The 14080-nt window shown below is 43.0% G+C and overlaps 1 protein-coding gene across 2 annotated transcripts in view; it reads left to right on the forward strand.

The window, feature by feature from the left end:
- The first annotated feature begins 605 nt into the window (after positions 1-605).
- The window catches only part of ptpn9a (protein tyrosine phosphatase non-receptor type 9a), a 36256-nt gene continuing 22781 nt past the window's right edge, over positions 606-14080 (forward strand). For both annotated transcript variants that reach the window (XR_014601018.1, XM_084060323.1), the window contains exon 1: positions 606-965. Coding sequence is in view for 1 of the 2 variants with exons in the window: in XM_084060323.1 (XP_083916449.1) it covers positions 930-965 (36 nt within the window). In the remaining variant the exon portion in view is untranslated. The remainder of the gene's footprint in view (positions 966-14080) is intronic.

Consider the following 14080-nt stretch of genomic DNA (forward strand, 5'->3'; position numbering starts at 1 on the left):
AAAATAGCAAATATTCGGCTATTTTCAAATAAAAAGTAAAAAGCCGATAAAGTGTTTGCTTCTGTTGGGCTTGTTTTCTTAGACTTGGTTGCTTGTTTCTCTCACAAAGTCTGACAACAATGAGAGAGAGAGAGAGATAGAGAGAGAGAGAGAGAGAGAGAGAGAGAGAGAGAGAGAGAGAGAGAGAGAGAGAGAGAGAGAGAGAGAGAGAGAGAGAGAGAGAGAGAGAGAGAGAGATAGACTCTTGTTGTTCTCCAGAGGAACCGACAGGGGGCAGACAAGAGCAAAATTCTGAACTACCAGTCGGAAATGTTTACGTTAGTATAGACTTAGAGTAGCTTCACTTCACTGTATATAAAGGCGACGTAACCGCTTGTATTTAAAACTAGCAACATCTGACGCCAGACAGTCAGATGCAACAGTGGAACCCGAGTCAGTGTGTCGTTATTAACGTGTTGAGATGAGTTGATGAACCATGACGGCTGAAATCCAGGAGGAATTGTCGTCCCGTCGTAAAGAGACGTAGAAGACTCGTCTTCTCCACACACACACACACACACACACACACACACACACACACACACACACACACACACACACACACACACACACACACACACACATCAACGATTTTCTTTTTTCACTTTTTGTTGGATGTGTGTAGAAGGCTTTTGATCTCATTCTCTCTAAAATAAGAATCGTGCGAGTTGTTCCGGAAACGTTCTTTTTTTCCCCCTTTTTTCTCCCCCAAATGCCAGCAGATTGAAACCTAAAAAGACATTCTGGGACACCGATTGAACCCCGTTACGATCAGTTTTTACACGAAGAGAAGAGGGGGATACAGACATTTTTCTGCATCGTCTTTTCTTTTCAGCAGAAGGATACAGATCTTGATAAAAAAAAAGAAGGTGATCTTAACAAACTGAGCCATGGAAGCAGCCAGTTTATCTGCAGAGGAAGAACAGGTAAATAAAGGCCCTTTATTAGCTTTTATTTTGTCCTAATTTTAACGCATTTTTGGCGTGTTTCTGGTTGTTTTTTCTTTGATCTTTCTGGTGATTTTCTGTGCATCGCGTGCGAAGAAAAGCAGCCGCAGGTGAGACGCGTGTTATAATGGTCACAGTTTGTTGATGCTTAATTTCAGTGGTGGAAAGTAACCAAGTAAATGTACTCAAGTACTGTACCTAAGTACAATTTTTGGTGTTTTTACTTGAGTATTTCCAATTTCCATCACATCTCAGAGTATTATACTTTTACTCCAATACATTTATTTGAAAACTTTAGTTACTATACATTGCAGATATAAATGATTATTATCAAACGTACGTTAACCTCTTCAGCCCTATTTTATACAGAGGTTATTTGAAAACAGCCGATCTACAAGCTCCCAACGTGTGGCATCGTGACGCATATGATTTGAGCTTGTAGATCTGCTATTTTCAAACGTTTTTGTACTTTTGGTGCTTTAAGTATATTTTGATGCCAATACTTTTGTACTTTTACGCATAACATTTTTAACTCAGGCCTTTTACTTACCCGCAACAGAGTACTTCTTCATTGTGGAATTGCTACTTTTACTTTAGTAATATATATCTGATGCTGAATCTGAGTGCCTCTTCCACCACTGATGCACGTCTACTCTGTATCACTGCTGCTGCTCTGTCTGCAAAGTTTCTTTTCCACCACCACTGTGCTTCATCTAGTCTGACTCCTATTAATGTCACACAATAGTAGTTTTCGCGGCACCATTAAATACTAGGTTAGTGTTTTAATTGGTTTATTGTTGTTGTTTGCAGTCAGGACGCAGACTATTATATTTATATTGCACTTGGCAGTGGCACTAGAAATGATGCTTCCTTGCCTTTTCTTTTATGAAACTTAAAAATGTACCACAGCATTAATGTGTGTGCGATGCTCATCTAAAATAAGAACTGGTACTGAATAGCCTAGAGTTTCATTTCAGCTCAAACTGAAATAAAAGATGAACTAATGTAAGGAAAGCACAAAACGCAACATTGCTCTGGGGTTACAAAATTAAGCAGGTCACTATTTTCCGTATAAACACAGCGAGGCCAGTATTTTATCTGTCTCTCATCCAACTTGAAATGTTAATGGAATTCTTAATTGGCTTCACACCGAGTCCCACAGAGAGGGACACTTTGGGGTTATCAATGTGTCCCTACACGGACAAATGTGTCAGTGGCAAAACGTTTTCTTCTTCTTTTACCATGTCCATAGTAAATCTTTGATCAAAAATGAAATACAAATACTAACTGTGCTGATCCCAATTATTGAAATCCCAAACACGGAATAGACTTGGACCATGCTGCATTGATGCCTGTATATACAGCCAGTATACAGTGAATAGACTTGGACCATGCTGCATGCATTGATGCCTGTATACAGCCAGTATACAGTGAATAGACATGGACCATGCTGCATTGATGCCTGTGTATATACAGCCTGTATACAGTGGCTGACTTGCCAGTCTCCAGGTTTTCTTCAGAATAGGTAGAATACTGATTTAATTAATGCAGTAATGATATTCTTTTAACATGTGTGTACATGTACATTGGCATAGACACTATTACACATTAGGAGTCACATTTAGGCTAGGTCTATGTGTTTCTGGTAATACTCTTGATCGCTCATTGTCAGGACCCCCGACCTGTAAGGGTCCATTTGGAACCCCCCCAAGGAACCCTGGCGGACCCCTGACCCCACTTCGAGAATCGCTGGTCTAAAAAATCACTTGCTGTATTTTTAATCCCGGAGTTAATTGAATTTGTGGATGTGACATATTGCCGGAGTTTTTAGTAAACTATTTCCAGGACTGTACTAATCTCGCCATGTGATTTTCTATAATGACGTGCACAAAATGGGGACGCCAGGTTGAAAGTGCTTTTAACATCAGATGAGGCCAGTAGACCTTAACAATCTGATAACAGAAAAGCCAGGACTAGTAGCCTAATGGTTAAAATGACCTCAGCGTACACTTTGTTTTGGGACACCCTGTGTATTTCTGCCCTTTCTATTCCTCCTCTCCTCTCTTCATCTGGCCAGCAGAAAGTCTTATCTGCCTTCTTCATTTCCTGTGTTGGTTTCGTCTTCAGCCCTGTTAGGATACTGGACACACTTATAAACCCCCCCCCCTTCCATGTTGGGGGTGAGGAGGTTAGAATCATTGTGTGTGTGTGTGTGTGTGTGTGTGTGTGTGTGTGTGTGTGTGTGTGTGTGTGTGTGTGTGTGTGTGTGTGTGTGTGTGTGTGTGTGTGTGTGTGTGTGTGTGTGTGTGTGTGTGTGTGTGTGTGTGTGCGTGCGCGTGCGCACTAGTTCTAGCTGGGCACGAGGCACTTATTACATCCCCAGTTTGTGTGTGTGTGAGAGGGAGAGAAAAAAAGAGAGAGAGGATGTTTATATTGTGTGTGTGTGTGTGTGTGTGTGTGTGTGTGTGTGTGTGTGTGTGTGTGTGTAGGAGAGCTGCTCTCCTGGGAGCCCCCAACAGCATGGTAGAACTTCATTCTAAAAGCAGCTGTTAAAAGCATTCCCACTAAACTGGGGGAGGGGTGTGTGTGTGTGGGAGAGATTGCACACTTTTGTGAGAGAATTGGCATGTTTGTGTACATGTGTTTCAGGGAGAGAAAGAGTTCCATGTGTATGAGAAGAGCGTATGTGAAATGAGAGAGTGTGTGTGTGTGTGTGTGTGTGTGTGTGTGTGTGTGTGTGTGTGTGTGTGTGTGTGTGTGTGTGTGTGTGTGTGTGTGTGTGTGTGTGTGTGTGTGTGTGTGTGTGTGTGTGTGTGTGTGCGTGCGTGCGTGCGTGCGTGCGTGCGTGTGTCCGTGCGTGCGTGTGAGAGAGGGATCACAGTACTTGCGCATGCATGCAGCTCTCCTGTTTTGTCTACTCCCAGGAAGTGAGAGGGAAAGTGGGGGAAGAGGCAGGCAAAGAGAGGTGTTTGTGTGCGTGCGTGTGCGCACTGTGTGTGCATGTTTTGTGTGTGTGTGTGGTGGGGGGGGGTATAGAGTGACGTTATGAACTTCCTGTTTTGGTATTGACTGGTGCCAAATAGGACTGACTGAGCGAACTCCAGTTTAAAAGCTGTTTGGCAACAGCAGAGCTATTGTTGTCTCTGGAGCAGCATGGCATTGATAATCAAATAGACCATAGACTGACCGCATCAAGGTTATCCTCAGTACAGGGGTGAAATCATTAGACAAATAATTGATTAGTCGATCAACATAATTTTTCATCTACAATTTTAGTAATTTAATAATTTGTTGTGTCGTGATGTATCATGTTAAATTAAAATTAAATATTTATATATTTGTCAACGTAACCAACACGTTCCATATCAAATGAATGGTTTCATGTGTTTTTTGTTTGTTTGTTTGTTTGTTTTGCTGCTGGATAAGCATATTTCAAGATATCGGTTGGATTCAGATCACAAGTTTGCGATTTGCATTTATAATCATTTTGTACTTCAACTTTTTTAAGATTCTTGTGGGGCTTTTTCTGCCTTTATTTATAGTTTCATAGTAGAGATGGACAGAAAACGGGGAGAGACATGCACCAAAGACCAAACGGGACTCGAACACGGTGCGCTCACTGCTTATGAGCGTAGGTGCCTGGACCTCTAGGCCAGTCTTCAACGTTGTTAAGGGTGTGGAGGACAATGTTTTTAAGGGTGTGGAGGACCCCTTAAGTGAGAGAGATGAAGCAGGGACCCCCACTACATAATTACAATTTATGAAGCTGTGTTCCATATATATATTTATATATGTTATAATCATTATTATTATTATTTATCTTTGAGAGAGAGAGCCTTCCATGCATCTTGCTAAGTGGCTCGCCATATTTAGCTGATTGTCTCATCAATGTCTGTTGACCGTTAAGAGATTTGTGACTAGCTTGGAAGTATTCCATAGGTTTTTCTTTTGAATTAGTTTTGATGGCTTCATAGATTCAATGTGTAAATGTTTTTTGCTTGCATTAAACTGTAGTGACTCTAAGGACCTCTAGGGGTCACATACAAGGGGTTGAAGACCCCTGCTCTATAGCAGGGGTCTTCAACACTCACCTGGAATACCAAGTGAGTACAATGAATTACCTGGTAGTAATAGCAAACTACCAATAGTTTGGCTCCCCTGGACCAAATGGAGAACCACTGCTTGGGCCTTGTAGGGAGGACTAATGAGTGAAATCAGCTGTTCAACAGATGGGCGTACTGAACTGTATGTTCTATTTGAAAATTCACAAAAGGTGAATCTCTAATCACAATGTGTCTGAGAACCCACCCGTTCCTCATTTCTGGGCTCCAGTGGTGGGCATTACCGCAGGGGCATTATTACCCAGTGTTTTTAGCGGCGCTAGCCGCTCTATACCTAAAGGTATAGAGCGGATATTAGCCCTCTATGCCTGGCTTTTGCGTCAACGTTCTGATTGGTCAGGTGCGCCAACGTTCTGATTGGTCAGGTGCGTCAACGTTCTGATTGGTCAGGTGCGTCAATGTTCTGATTGGTCAGGTGCGCCAAAGTTGTGATTGGTCACTATTCATGACATCACTATGATGTCATGAATATAGAATTCGATGTCTATATAAACGATGACAATGACTTCATCTTATTATTCATTTGGCTAAAGTCTCCGTCTAGGTAAGTTATTTAAAGTTAATATGACGAATAGAAAGAGAAAGATACAAGAACAGATGAAGGGTGAATGTATAGAAAGTCTGAGTTCGGGACCCAGTCATCCGTTATGACAGAATGGTTTGATAGAGACGATCGAGAATCCAAGAGTCCGTTAAGGTTCTGATTGGTCAGGCCCGTCAAGGTTCTGATTGGTCAGGCCCGTCAAGGTTCTGATTGGTCAGGCCCGTCAAGGTTGTGATTTGTCAGGCAAGGGGACTATTCATGACATCACTATGATGTCAAGGTTTATTTTTTATTTCCTCATGTTTTTTTTTGTATATATTTTTATTTGGCTAAAGTCTCCTTCTAGGTAAGTTATTTAAAGTTAGATCCTCAATTTAACTTTATCTGTCGTCGACGCTCTGATTGGTCAGACCCGTCAACAAAGTGATTGGTCAAGCTTCACATGACACATGGCTATAAACACATTATAAACACATATCGATGACATAATGTATTCAAAGGCGCCGCTACCTTCACACAGGGTGTGATTTTTTTGCATTACCGTAGCTTATCTAATCAATGAGACACCGTCAACTCGACAACCATCGGTAATAATCACGCCAGGAAACGACTGCAGAATATGATATGTAATTAACTTCAGTGAGGTGATATCAGTGGTGTACAGTAAGCAAGCGATGGCAGTCTGGAAGGAACACTACATTGTAAAGAGTGAAAGGGCCCAGTCAGCATCGCCCCTCCAGACTGACAGACTATAGGTAGTGGTGACTAAGGCCGGTGTCCAGAAACTGACTCATCGTTAATTTACAAGAACCGTGAATCTATTTTCTGTACATTTGGAGCATTTAGCTGACAACTTTATCCGACATCTGTACTTGAGGGAGTTACAGTTAGTGAGCATAGTAGTGGCTGAACGTCTTACTTTAAGACAGGACACATTCGCTGTCACTGAGATTCATCCTGAAAATTGTGGCAAGATCTTTGTAAACACAAAACTGTACACTCTTTATTGTTCGGACACAATAATTTGTTTTTATTATTATTATTTATGTGTGTGTATTAAATGTTTGTGTATGATGGCACAATTTCATGCTCTTTTTTTAGCACTATGCTTTGTTACTCATTCTGCTCCAAACATTCACACGGTTGTTTTTTTGCGTACTTTATTAACAAGTTTATAAACGGCACAGAAGTACAGTCAAAAAAGCTATGCTAAGTAAAAGGATAACACATGAAAGCACTGTGGGGCTTGTTTCCATTGTGGTCCATTGTACTCAATTCTTCTGCACAGCATATGTACGCATATGTACGCTGTCCAGTACAACCCCAGTCTTCTACGGTTGGTGACTACGAGTTTAGTTTAGTTATTTCAGTTAATTTGTGGTAACATAGTTAAAATGTCATAGTTAATACAAAAGAAAAAAAATGTATAAAGGAAAAAAAAATACCACACACGAGCTGCCCAGTACAACCACAATCTTCTACGGTTGCCCTCTGAGCTGCCCCACTAGAGCAGTTGGAGTAAGTGCCTTGCTCATGGGGAATGGAGAGTGGCACTCCTCAGCGGTGTGTTCTGAACTTCTTGCCACATCCTCTCATAGAAAACACACAGTCGTGACTGAATCCACGCTTGGAATTCCGTTGGGCGGATATCAACCCCACAGCGCAGAGAAACCAAACAAGACTCAGCCCCTCCAGGAAGACAGGGTCATTGGCCGGCACCCACGAGCACTCCTTACAAGGCCAACACGCGCGCACACACACACACACACACACACACACACACACACACACACACACACACACACACACACACACACACACACACACACACACACACACACACACACACACACACACACACACACACACACACACACACACACACACACAGACACAGCAGCTGTCATAAGGAGAAAGATCTTGGAAACCTGAGAGTACCTGAAAACACTGTGATGGGAAGTTGTCTTTGGCGATGTTGGCAGAGGAATAGGATATGTTCTTCAGTTCTGCAAAGTTAAACCAGGGGAACACATTAAAACCGGGGACGCAAGAGTGCCGCGCTACGAGCTTGTAGATCTGCATAAAAATATCTGTTTTTAAAGCAAATGTTTTTTAACTCAAATCTTTGCTGCTGGGGATTCTACAAATGTCTTCTAAATCCTACGTTTTTTGTTTTTTTTACTTATGTTGCTATAATATCAGTGGTTCTCAAACCTTATTCATGGCAAGCCAAAATGTATCCTCATCCCCCATCTCAAAATATTTTGTTCCAGGGACCCCCAGAAGCAAAGATTTTAGTTAAAATGTATGTATATATTCAAAGATTTGCACACATTTTCACGATTTTCTTTCTCAAAAATAGCATATATGTGCTATTTTTGAATAGCCAAAGACATATATACAATGACACAGATGCATTCCCGGATTGAATGGGTTGAAGTTCACAGGTCATGGCAACTAGGGTTTGGAATTAATGTCAACAGCAGTTGCGTCCATGATGACTGACTGCTAAATTATGTACTTTGTATTTCTGTGCTAATAATGAATGTGGCCATACAGGAAATACACTTTTCTCATTTTCAGCACTCATGCATTCAATTACTGCATTTACGGCTGGCCTTGTAGGACGGCATGCTGTAGCTTAATGGCTATAACACTGCCAGGGTTAAAGGTTCTATGTAGTCCAAGCACAAACACCATTCCTTCTAGTACCAATGTTAAATCTGTATAACTCATGGTACTATAACTGTAGTGCAGTGATTCTCAACCTTTTTCATTTCAAGGGCCCTCAGTTTGATGTGCATTAGGCCACTGACCCCCATTTGGTAGACCCCAATCTACAATGTAAAATCCAAATGGACCCTCCATTTGTTCACTCGCTATTACAGACACATAAGGGTCCATTTGTGGTTCCCGGCTACCAATCATTTATTTCTTATATAAGGCTCAACACAACTGCAACAAAGACTGGTTTATTTATTGTCCATTTAAAGGGAGAGTATTAAAAGTATTATTTTACAGAGCTTTGAGAATACTATTATGGCAATGTACACTACATAGCCGTTTTAGATTATATAATTCATGATTGTTTCTTTATTAACACATAAGTTGCATATTTGTGTGTATCATATTTATATAATTATAATTGTGTGTGTCTAGTAAGTCAAATAATAAAGGCCAAATAATCAGCGGAGCCGTGGGGCCAAAACCTGTTGCAGAATCGGTGACTTTGAAGGTTAGGATAAAAAGAAGTTCAGGTGTAAAATGGGATTAATTTAACTGGCAGCCACTAATACTACCTGGGTCAGTGTAACAATGTGCACTGCTTTCACCATTATTTAATATAATCTGCCATAAAATGTAACGTCATTAATTAGCATTTGGGTCATATTTGAAGGAAGCAGCTTGTCAACCAGGAATCAAAGTTAAGCTTATCAAAATTAAGCAGAAATCTCAACCACAAATGATAGTGAACTAACCCACAGGGCTGCTATAGGCAGTCTCATGTCAGCCCCTGCATGTTAAATCATCTGAAAAGAAACTGCAGCGATAGGAGGACAAATCCCTGCTGTGTGAACGCTCTCTCTCCTGACCGCAGACACTGACATCCTGTCTTTCAGGCTCGGCTTCATCAGCGATCGTTTAGTATTCCTTAGGAGTCGCGGACTCCCAGAGGCTGACTGACTTCTTCCTGTCTTCCCAGGCAGACGCTGCCACTGCTTTTGAAAGCTAATCAATTCTACCACCTCCTCTCAGCGCCCGTGCCCTGTTAGTTGCAATGGCATGTGTCTTCTATACGAGACACCATATCTGCAGTCGTATTGTCAGGGTAGTATGTGGCCTGGTTGCATGAACCATCTACTGTGTATATACGAATGGCGAAAACAGACGATCTACAAGCTTGTAGATATGATTTTTTTTGCTATTTCAAAAGTAGCCGGTGAATGTAATTACGGTAGATATTTCATAGTGTCCTACACTTAAGTACGACTCTTTGTAATCCGTTATGCAGATGGTGATGCTCTCTCTGCCCAATCCTCCTCCCTCTCTCCACTTTTGCTGTCATTTTCTAAACATTTCAAATCCTGTATACTTAGTTGACCGGAGTCCCCCAGGGCTCTGTACAAGGCCCCCCTCCTGTTTTCGCTCCACACTAAATAGCCGATCTACCAGCTCACACAACGCAACGTTATCAGTCTGCGATATGTTCTGAGCTTGTACATTGGCTATTTTCGCTGAATGTTTGCCCTAGAATAGGGACACTAGGATTCACAAGGTTAACAACGCTTGTGAGCTTGTAGATCAGATAATGTTGGGCAGCAGGGGGGAAAAGTGAATGCGAGTGAGAGAGAAATGGAGAGATAATCGGCCACACTTTGCAACATAGGAGACAGCGGTAAACCTTTATTTTATTTCATAGGATTAATGAAGGAATACGTTTTTGAAATGCCATATTAATTGTGAGTGAAATTTGAATCTTTCAGATCGGCTCTGGGATCTTAGCCTGACTCCGCCAGATGGGGGCGGTATTGACTTCACAATACAGCCTCCATCTGGACTCGCTCAGATAGTAGAGCTGCCCGCACCGCTGTGTGTTCGAACCAATCAGCGGCTGCGAGGGGCGGGATCATCCAATCACCTGCCAAGTAGCTTGAAAAGAAAAGGGACCACCCCTTCATTGATTGTGCTACCGAGGTCTCAGATGGAAGTAGCCTGTGAAACAAATGTGACGCAAGCTTCTTCCATCTGGCAGAGTCAGGTTACTGGGATCTTGCAGGCATGCCCAATGTGTGTCCGACATTTCCAGTTCCAGGCGCTCTCTTGTAAACAATCAACCGGATAGCTATTTCCCATACGCATGTGGGCACGATAGCAATTTCACGGATAGCGCAACTACACGCCCACCAGGTGCTAATAAGGTAGTCGGCATAAGCGGGTAAGGCAGCCGCACAATGTTGTTGAGTGGGGTAACGGCAGCTGCCTTGTGCGTAAATAACGGATAGCGCATAGTACTAAGAGATAGCGTGGGGCACGATAATAAAGCCCTGGATCATATTTTTAGAATTTTAATTTCTGACTATTTTTTATTTTATTTGTTTTGTAAACAAATCTAATAAAAATAAATATTTCAATTATATAATATCAATATCTTTTTTTATAATATTATCGCCGATATTTTGAAAATGTTTGAAAATGTATTCATTTTTCAGCAGATGAATTTATACTTTTATCCTTGCACTAAAATTCAGGCTTCTGCTTCCAACCCTAAAAAACTATTTGAAACTTTCTCCTCTCTCCTGCAACCACCTCCCCCTCCTCCCTCCTCCTCCCTCCTCCCTGACGACTTCGCCAACTTCTTTGACAAGAAGGTGAAGGATATCCGATCCTCCTTCACTCCTCCCCCGGCTGATGCCCTGCGCACTACCCACACCTGTCTGCCTTCCATCCCTCCCTCCCTATCTTCATGTACTCCTCCTCCCTCTCCCCCACCCTCTCTATCCCACTTCTCTCCCCTCTCCTCTAAAGAGGTCCTTCTCCTTGTTACCTCTAGTCGCCCCACCTCATGCTCCCTGGACCCGGTCCCATCCCCTCTGCTGCAGTCCTCTGCACCTGAACTCCTTCCCTTCTTAACCCACCTTATTAACACCTCTCTGACGTCTGGCTACTTTCCCTCTGCTTTCAAGACTGCCAGAGTCACCCCCCTCCTGAAGAAACCGACACTTGACCCCTCTGAGATCAAGAACTACAGACCGGTTTCCCTTCTATCCTTCCTATCTAAAACTCTCGAACGTGCTGTCTTTAAACAACTGTCTTCCTACCTCCACCAGAACAACCTCCTGGACTCCAACCAGTCGGGGTTCAAAGTGGGTCACTCGACAGAGACTGCCCTCCTGGCAGTGACGGAGTCGCTCCATGCCGCTAGAGCGAACTCTCTCTCCTCCGTCCTGATACTCCTGGACCTGTCTGCAGCGTTCGACACAGTGAACCACCAGATCCTCCTCTCCACCCTCGAGGGGATGGGTGTCTCAGGCTCTGCACTCTCCCTGTTTGCATCCTACCTGACGGGTCGCTCCTACCAGGTGATGCTGAGAGGGTCTGTGTCAGAACCACACAGGCTCACTACTGGGGTTCCCCAAGGCTCGGTTCTGGGTCCTCTTCTTTTCTCTCTCTACACTACATCTCTTGGTGCTGTCATCCACTCCCATGGCTTTTCCTACCACTGCTATGCCGATGACACCCAGCTGATCCTCTCATTCCCCCCCTCTGACACACAAGTGGAGGCACGCATTGCTGCTTGTCTGGCTGACATCTCGGAGTGGATGTCGACGAACCACCTGAAGCTCAACCTGGACAAGACCGAGCTGATGTTCATCCCGGGGAAGGGCTGTCCTCACCGAGACATGGCCATCACCATTGAGAATGCTGTGGTGACGTCAACTCGGACTGCGAAGAATCTGGGTGTGACCCTGGACGATCAACTGTCGTTCTCGGCTAACATCGCATCAGTGACACGGTCCTGCAGATTCCTCCTCTACAACATCAGGAGGATTCGCCCCTTCCTCACGGAGAAAACAGCCCAGGTGCTCATCCAGGCTCTTGTCATCTCCCGCCTGGACTACTGCAACTCCCTCCTTGCTGGTGCTCCGGCATCAGCCATCAGACCTCTGGAGCTTGTTCAGAAAGCTGCGGCTCGTCTGGTGTTCAACCGCCCCAAGTTCTCCCACACAACTATCCTTCTCCGTTCTCTGCACTGGCTCCCCGTAGCAGCTCGCATTCAAACCCTGGTGCTAGCCTATAGAGCAGTGAAAGGAACAGCTCCTTCTTACCTCCGGGTTTTGGTCAATGCCCACACCCCTGCCCGACCACTCCGGTCTGCCACCTCGGGGCGACTGACTCCCTCGCCACTCAACGGTCCTTCTGGTCGATCGACACGGTCACGACTTTTTTCTGTTCTGGCCCCACAGTGGTGGAATGAACTTCCCACTGATGTCAGGACAGCAGAGTCACTGCCCATCTTTCGCCGCAGGCTGAAAACCCACCTCTTCAGGAAACACTATCCTTCCTCTTTGCCTGGCCTACTTGTTGTTAACTAGTTGTACGAACTCTTGTTTTATTTTTGTATTGTTTTATTGGATCTTGTTTAGTCGATACACTTATTTGTTTTAGCTCGTGCTCATTTGATTTTGCCATTTTTGTCTCATCTGTTTAAGAAAGTAGGTAGCTGATATATTGCACTTTTACCTTAGCGCTAGGTATACTCTTGGTTGCTTGTTTTTGCAGGAAATGTACTTAAAACTTCTGGTGATTAGTAGTTTTCGTTCCCTACCTATGTTGAATACACTTATTGTAAGTCGCTTTGGATAAAAGCGTCTGCTAAATGACTGTAATGTAATGTAATATACAGGTGAATGGAAATGATTCTGATGATTATGCAAAAATGATTCCCATCAGGTGATTATGTAATAATTGTGACAGGCCTAGTCCCTCCACTTTAGCTTATGTATTGCTCCTATTTCATGTCTTAGCGCTCCTGTCATCCATGATCTTTGTGGGATCACACAGCCTATTAGAACAATAGGTCTTTGTATGTTCCCACACAGATAGGTGCAGTGAGTAAACCCCCCCCCACCAGCAGCATAATTACATCCTGCGTGGGCAGAGAGGAGATGGTGTGTTGTGTCTGTGTGTTTTTCCATGCATCTATGATACATCTTTAGTTTATTAGGGGGTTCTTAGTTTGCACAGTTATAACTCTCAGTCAGGTTGACATGTAAAAAACAGACAAAATAAATGAGGGGGGGTAATATGTACAATAATAAAAATGTTAATAATCACAACAATGTTCTATGCATTTAGCCTGCCAGTCTGGGATCAGATTCCACCAAAACCTTCTCTCTTGTGGCTCCTGTACACTACACAGTCTCTTTCAGCTTTCCTTCTGTCTGTTTGAAAGAAAATGCAAAGGGATGCTGATCTCTCTCTCTCTCTCTATCTCAAATAGAATTAAGAAATGTAAACAGAGCTGTGTCACATTGCAACTTTGCAATCAAATAGTTAAACTAACTTGGAAACAAGCTGGTAAAAGAAAATACTAGAATATATACGTATATTGTACTCAACTTACTTTAAAAATAAAAAATGTTCAAATTAATTAAAGATGAAAGAAGTACTGCTCTGTGTACTGAGATCAGTACAATGCAGATAGTGGTCTTTTAAGGTGGTTGTACAGGTCACAAATCTTGCTGCTGTGTTTGCACGTTGCTGTATCCCCTGCAGACCAGCAGATATGGGAGTGTTTTAGTCATGTTTTCAAACTCTTTGGTTGTCTAAATTGTAATCTGTGGTAAGTATGTGTTTCTGACATCTTGGTGCAGATGGCAGGTTTAGAAAGTGCAGCTCATTTCCCTCCTCATCTTGTTTTGTGTGCA

Source organism: Gymnoscopelus microlampas (genome assembly GCF_963454915.1).
Source record: "Gymnoscopelus microlampas genome assembly, chromosome: 6".
NCBI classification, from domain to species: domain Eukaryota; kingdom Metazoa; phylum Chordata; class Actinopteri; order Myctophiformes; family Myctophidae; genus Gymnoscopelus; species Gymnoscopelus microlampas.